Here is a 6,402-nt window from a genome sequence, read left to right as displayed (position 1 = left end):
CAGTGTAATTTACAATAGCTAAGATTTGGAAACAGCCCATGGGCCTATTAGTAGATGAGTGGATAAAAAAGTTGTGGCACATTTACACCAGGGAATATTATGCATCTGTAAAAAAGAGAGATCTCCTACCCTTTGGGACAGCATGGAGACTATTATGCTAAGTGAAATAAGCCAATCTGAGAAAGACAAATAGCACATGATCTCACTTACTTGTAGAATCTAACGAACAACATGAATTGGCCAACAAAATAAGACCCGAAGCATGGAGGCATGGAACAGACTGACATATGTCAATGTGGGGGTGGGGGACGAGGAGAGATCAACCAAAGAACTTGTATACTTATAAGCATAGCCCAGGGACACGGACTATAGGGTGGTGAAGACCTGGGGAGGGGGGTGGCGGGTAGGGGCTGGGTGGAGAGAGGTAAAAGGGCCCCCTCCCATAGGAAGGGGAGACATTTGTAAATCTCTCAACAATTTTAAAAAAAGTAATGGAATTCTGATATGTGCTCGAAGACATTACACCCAATGCAATTAAAGGACAAATGTTTCATGATTCCATTATATGAGGTATACCAAATAGTCAAATTCATAGAGACAGAAAGTAGAATAGTGGTTACCAGGGCTGGGGAAGTAAGGAGTGGCAAATTATTGTTTAATTGCTATCAAGTTTTAGGTTGGGATGATAACAATTCTGGAGATGAGTGGTGGCGATGGTTGCATAACAATGAGGAAGTACTTAATGCCACTGAACTCTACACTTAAAAATGGTTAAAATGGTAAATTTTATATTATGTATATTTTATTTGTTATTATTTTTTAAATACACTTTTATTGATTTCAGAGGGAAAGGAAGAGGGAGAGAGAGATAGAAACATCAATGATGAGAGAGAATCATTGATTGGCTGCCTCCAGCACACCCCACACTGGGGATCAAGCCCTCAACCAGGGCATGTGGCCTGACCAGGAATTGAACCGTGACCTTCTGGTTCATAGGTCGATACTCAACCACTGAGCCACAGCGGCCGGCCATATTATGTATATTTTAAAAAGATCACTAAACCCACTAATTATTACAGAGAGCACTAAACCACTGTGCCATATGCCATTATCTTCAATTTTCAGATTTAATCTCCTTGGCCTCTCGAATCACAAATGTTAGTCACATTTGGAAGGATTTTTACCAATAGCCTTGCATGACAACAATAGTAACAGTTAACCATTCATTGCTTGTCTGTTAGGTGACAAAGTGATTGTGTGCATTATTTTAATGACACAACATAATTCTGTGAAGGAGATATTATTATCCTGGGGCTTAGTGGTTTAACAACTTGTCTCTTGTTAAATAGTTCATCATTCTATTGTCTTGAACCATTTCACAGCTGTCAGCATGGTGGTGAGTAATAAACCACCATGGAGTTGAAGGGTGGAGGGGCAGAAAGATGGATATTTCTCATGAGAAATATTTGTGTGTGTGTGTGTGTGTGTGTGTGTGTGTGTGTGTGTGAGAGAGAGAGAGAGAGAGAGAGAGAGAGAGAGAGAGAGAGAGAGTAAGAGAGAGAGAGAGAAATGTTTTATTTTCTTTTCAAATAAACTAAGCTGACATAGTCTTTTATCCAACATTTGGTGTTGTTTTCATATATCACTACAGGGAAACTAACTCAGGAGCTGCTGTTATGGGCTGTTGTATAATGTCCCACTGTACACACACACAAAGGGTGTTGAGAGAGATAGTAGCGAGAAGCCTGTGTGAGGATGGAGACCCACACCTCCAACAATTATTGGCTTTCTTCTTATCATGTGATCAGGAGAATAAATAAACAATCTAAGTAAAAAAGGGAAACATGTAGCAATGCCCTACAGGTCCTTTTCTCATGAGGCCCAAGGGAACACGATGCCCAGCTTCTCCAGGTTCTTTTGCTGACAGATGGGGTTCAGTGTAATGTTCTGAATATATGGCCAGAACTTCAGAGGACTCTTCCTCATGTGTCCCTTGCCTTGAATTTGTGGTGTGCCCTGGCAGAGAGCATGTGAGGGCTGGACTTCCCTTCTCAGGAGTCTGCTTCTCCCAACCACAGTCCAGGATGAGCCATGTAAGGCTCAGCAGCCAGGAGGTCATCTGCCCTAATTTCTGGTGACGCTTCCTCAGTTTAGGTCCAGAGACTCAGCTGCTTCCTGTTGGGTAGTTTTTGGTGTCTCAATGGTGCACCCTGCTGGAAATGATCACCAGAGATGCCAGCTTTGATGGAGGTTGAAGGATCTTGCTGCCAATAGTGAATCTACACTTTTGACCTCTTTTCAGTAGAAGGAACTCACATAAATCCCATTAAGTGGATCCTTGGGAATCCAGTTGAGGCTCAGCTCTTTTGTTGTTTGACAACTGACAAAGGTTCAAGGGATTCTCAGTAGTTACTATGATAACAACCCTTGATCCAGACACTCTATGTCAAAAACTCTCTCCACAGTGACTTGTCTAAGACCAGATTCAGTGTTTGTATTCATTCAGCACCCTCATTCTTCCCGATTCACTTAGGTTTCTGAGGGCAGGGAATTCTGGTGAGCTTCCAGGGCTATTTTATACCCTGAAGGGCAGAGTACCATTTCTATATCAGACCCAGTTTACTAAAATGCACCCCATAGGAGATCCAAGGTGGAGGTGTGTAGATGAAAGCTACACTCACCTCTTCCCAGGATTGAACTCGAATTACAAATAAATTATAGATTAATCATCCTGAATAATCAACTGAAGACTAGCTGAAGAGAAGTCTTATAACCAAAGATTTACAGAAGAAGTCACATCAAGACTGGTAGGGCCCAGACTGTGTGGCTCAGTTGTTGAGCATCAACCTATGAACCAGGAGGCCAGGGTTCGATTCCTGGTCAGGGCACATGCCCGGGTTGCAGGCTCAATCCTCAGTAAGGGATGTGCAGGAGGCAGCTGATCAATGATTCTCTCTCATCATTGATGTTTCTATCTCTCTCTCCCTCTCCTTTCCCCTCTGAAATCAATAGAATATATTAAAATAAAAAAAACTAGTAGGAAGGGTGGAGTTTCAAAAATGGCTGGTCTGGCTCCTAAAGGTGGCAGCAGAGGTTCTGGATGGATATATCAGCTTCAGGGGCTTCCCCCCGAGAAGTGTGGGGTCTAAATCCAAAGCTGGCTCCCCAGCCCTGAGCACCAGAGCTGGGAAGAGGCACCCACATAACCTCTGGGTGTGAACAGCAGCGAGTTTTCTGTTTGCCAGGGAGAGGCAGGAGTCCACTGGAGACACAGGCACCCTCGTAAAGGGCCAACATACAAAATTTCAATCGCATCCACTCACCCTGGGCTCTGGAAGAGGGAGGGCGAAGTGGCCTAGACTCTAGGGCCACATGGGGAGAGTCTGGGGTTTGTGGCTCTGGAAAGGTAGCTGAAGGGACAGGATCCCTGTGCTGTCATTCTACCACAGGGCAGATGCCCTCTTTCTGGGTGGAGCACTCCCCACAGTGCAGCATCAGCCTGGGGGAAAGCAATAGCTCCACCCTCTGGCCTCCCTCTGGCCCCACCCTGTGGAGCTTATGCCTGACTGAGGAGGGTAGCCAGAGGCTCTTTCCGTGACTGAGCCTAACAGGCAGCCACACAAAACAGTGTACAGATAATGTGCTGTAGAACTGTGCACCTGAAACCTGCGTAATTTTGTTAAGCAGTGTCACCCCAATAAATTCAATAAAAAATAAAATAATGAATTAAAAAAATAAAATGCATTCCATCTTTGTTAAAAAACTTGAATATTTTTTAAATGTTGCTTTTTAATTTGCCTATTAGTAGTTTATTTACTGTGACTTCTCAGCAATCATGTGCATCCTTGAGAATTTCCACAAATTGAGAAAAACTACCTTTTTTTTTTTTTTTGCCACCTGAAGAATTCTTTAACATTTGAATATCTGGTTAGTACAGACCAAGGTTATGCCTTGATTTTCTATTTGTGGGAAAGTCATATTTTAAGTCAAAAATTTCTGTTCTGCAAACCATCATATATCACCAGAGACTGTAGAATTTATATTATGATATCTTTTCAAAAGAAAGAGAAAAAAAACAGTTCTTCATAGGAGTTTTTACTTTATCTTAAATGTCAATGATCACAAAAACTTCTGGCTTCTCTTCAGTATAGACCTGCATGACTGAATATGTTATTGCCTTGACTTCAGTTCCTGAGGATGCTTGGACAATGAGAATTCTTCTCCCCACCCAATTGACCGTGATTTGAAATTTACTTGATCGAGACTAAGTACTTTCACTTCCCCGGGTATGAAGAATTCATCAGCACTGGCCTAATAAAGCAACTTGTCCAAAAAGTGCAACAGAAGAGACTGTAACTCATCTCCCTATGTTTCTACTTCTATTGCTTGGAGGGGCTCCACCGTGTCCGTATCTGTCATGTAGCCAAACATGGCCATTGCACATGGCTCGAAAGCTTCCTCCGGAGTATCTCCCCATGCAAGTAACTGGACATCCGCTGGATGGTCCAAATACTCGTACTTCCCATTGCCTGGAGGATACTTGGCCTTGGTTGCCTTCTGCTTCTCATTCAAATTGTAGTCCCGAATATATTCCTCTTCCTGCACCATGACTGCAGCCTTGGACATTCTACTTCCTCCCTTCCCTAACTTAATTTTATTTATAAATGTTGATTAATAAGAATGATAATTAATGGAGTTTATATGATACATGTTGTTGATGTTTAATTAAACATTTATTAATTTTGATTTTGAATTCTTTCTATTTGTACTTTGAGCCTTTCTTCTCTTTCTTTCCTTCCCCCCCTTCCTCTTTCTCTCTCCCACTCTCTCTCTCTCCTTTCTTTCTTGAGTTTTCAGATATTTTCAAAGATCTCAGGCCTTAACTACCATGCTAGCTAATGGATAAGATGGTACAGCCAGCTCCCTTAGTCAGTTTCTTACGCATAGCCTTACCGTATACAACGCATAAAGGTAGCTATTCAGTTGGAGCATATGAATTGCTGTTTTCATTTCTCTCACTCTCTCTTTTTTATGGTAAAATACGATCCAATAGAGACAATTTCACATAATTGAATCGAGTAGCTTTTTGTTACAAATACAATAGGCTTTTCCCTGTGGACATGGAGAGTAAAACTGGAGCGCTAAGACTGACGAGTAGAGTGCTGTGCCTGTGCTAGGTGCTCAGTAAGGATTTGCTGAATTAATGAATGCACGAACATATCAACGAACAACCAAAAAAGACCAACAGGAATGAAACTGCATAGTAAGACTTGTGGTAGTGGAAGTAGCAGAATATATTAGTCATACGAAGCACTTTGGCAATTACTTCAGTCTTTCTAACCAATATTCTCTTTTTAATTTAATTTTTATTTGTTAGGAAGATATTGGTATTGCCTGAAGGAGAAAGCAGTCCTAGCCTATTTCACTGCTGACTCTCCTCATTAGGGGACGGGGGGGGGGGGGGAAGAGGGGGAGAAAAAAGAAACATCCTAGGAGTTTAAGGAGGAAAAGAAGTATCATGGACCCAAGAGAGGCGACTTGGGAGGTTGGTAGAATTTTCATGACGAGTGTTGCTTTTCATTTGGCATCAAGGACTAATTCCACGGGCAGCATCATACATGGAAAGTCCTAGTGTTCCTGGTGTTTTCCCTTCCATATGATCCCAAGGAAGCCGGCAACTTTATTTCTTTTCCAGTTTCAATTCTAGAGAAAGCAAAGGAATATCAAATCTTAATGATTACTAGGACTTCAACTTTGGGTTCACTCACCCATTTATGTATTCATCCCCTCAGCACATTATACCATGATGTGCCAGATTCTGTCTAGGTGCTGGGAACATAATGAAGTTGCAGATCCAAGACACATTTCCATCCTAGAGGGGATGTGCACCTTCTGTAGGAAGAGTCAGTGTGACTAGTGATGGAAGAGCCAAGTAGGTAGAAAATAGAGGTCCTTCGTCCCAATAGCATGGAATTTGGGAGAATACAAATGCTTTTTGGGTTACAAAGCATCAGGTTGACACTTAAGGTAGGTGAGAGACAGACTTTTCAAGCTAAACAACCCCCAAATACATATTTGTGTTCCTAATGATATCAAATAACTTGTTCTCACCTGGAGGAGTTACTTGTTTACTGACTTCACAGGCAATTCCCTCGGCTGTGATTGGGCAAGAACACACACATTTTCCGTCCAGCAGAAGCACAGTGCCCCCATTCTGGCATCTGTGGCATTTGCTTATGCTGTATTCATTGACATAATCATCAATGGCTCTTTCCAGATTTTCTTTCTTTAGGTGTGCATCTCTCATTTTCAGTGGAATCAGGTTATGTATAGGAGACAGCTGCAAGGAAGCAGAACATTTAATTTTAGGTATTTTTCTACTGATGGAGCTTGTAACATTCT

At 42.0% G+C, this 6,402-nt stretch overlaps 1 protein-coding gene and 1 pseudogene across 3 annotated transcripts in view; both read right to left on the bottom strand.

The window, feature by feature from the left end:
* Positions 1-3,778: 3,778 nt before the first annotated feature.
* C9 (complement C9) overlaps positions 3,779-6,402 on the bottom strand; it is a 33,092-nt gene continuing 30,468 nt past the window's right edge. The window contains exons 10-11 of one of the 2 annotated variants that reach the window (XM_080679400.1): positions 6,112-6,340; positions 3,779-5,703 (exon numbers count right to left, since the gene is read on the bottom strand). In XM_080679400.1, coding sequence (XP_080535526.1) covers positions 5,681-5,703; positions 6,112-6,340 — 252 coding nt within the window. In that variant the 3' untranslated portion in view covers positions 3,779-5,680. The remainder of the gene's footprint in view (positions 5,704-6,111; positions 6,341-6,402) is intronic. The other variant, XM_080679401.1, reaches the window with a different exon arrangement.
* Positions 4,106-4,608, bottom strand: LOC308253717 (protein archease-like; annotated as a pseudogene). Its single transcript has one exon. The product of its transcript is annotated as a protein archease-like (transcript).

The sequence above is a fragment of the Plecotus auritus genome, assembly GCF_963455305.1.
Source record: "Plecotus auritus genome assembly, chromosome: 7".
Lineage (NCBI taxonomy): Eukaryota > Metazoa > Chordata > Mammalia > Chiroptera > Vespertilionidae > Plecotus > Plecotus auritus.
The sequence above is the reverse complement of the archived record's forward strand: the minus strand, read 5'-3'. Positions and strand labels throughout refer to the sequence as shown.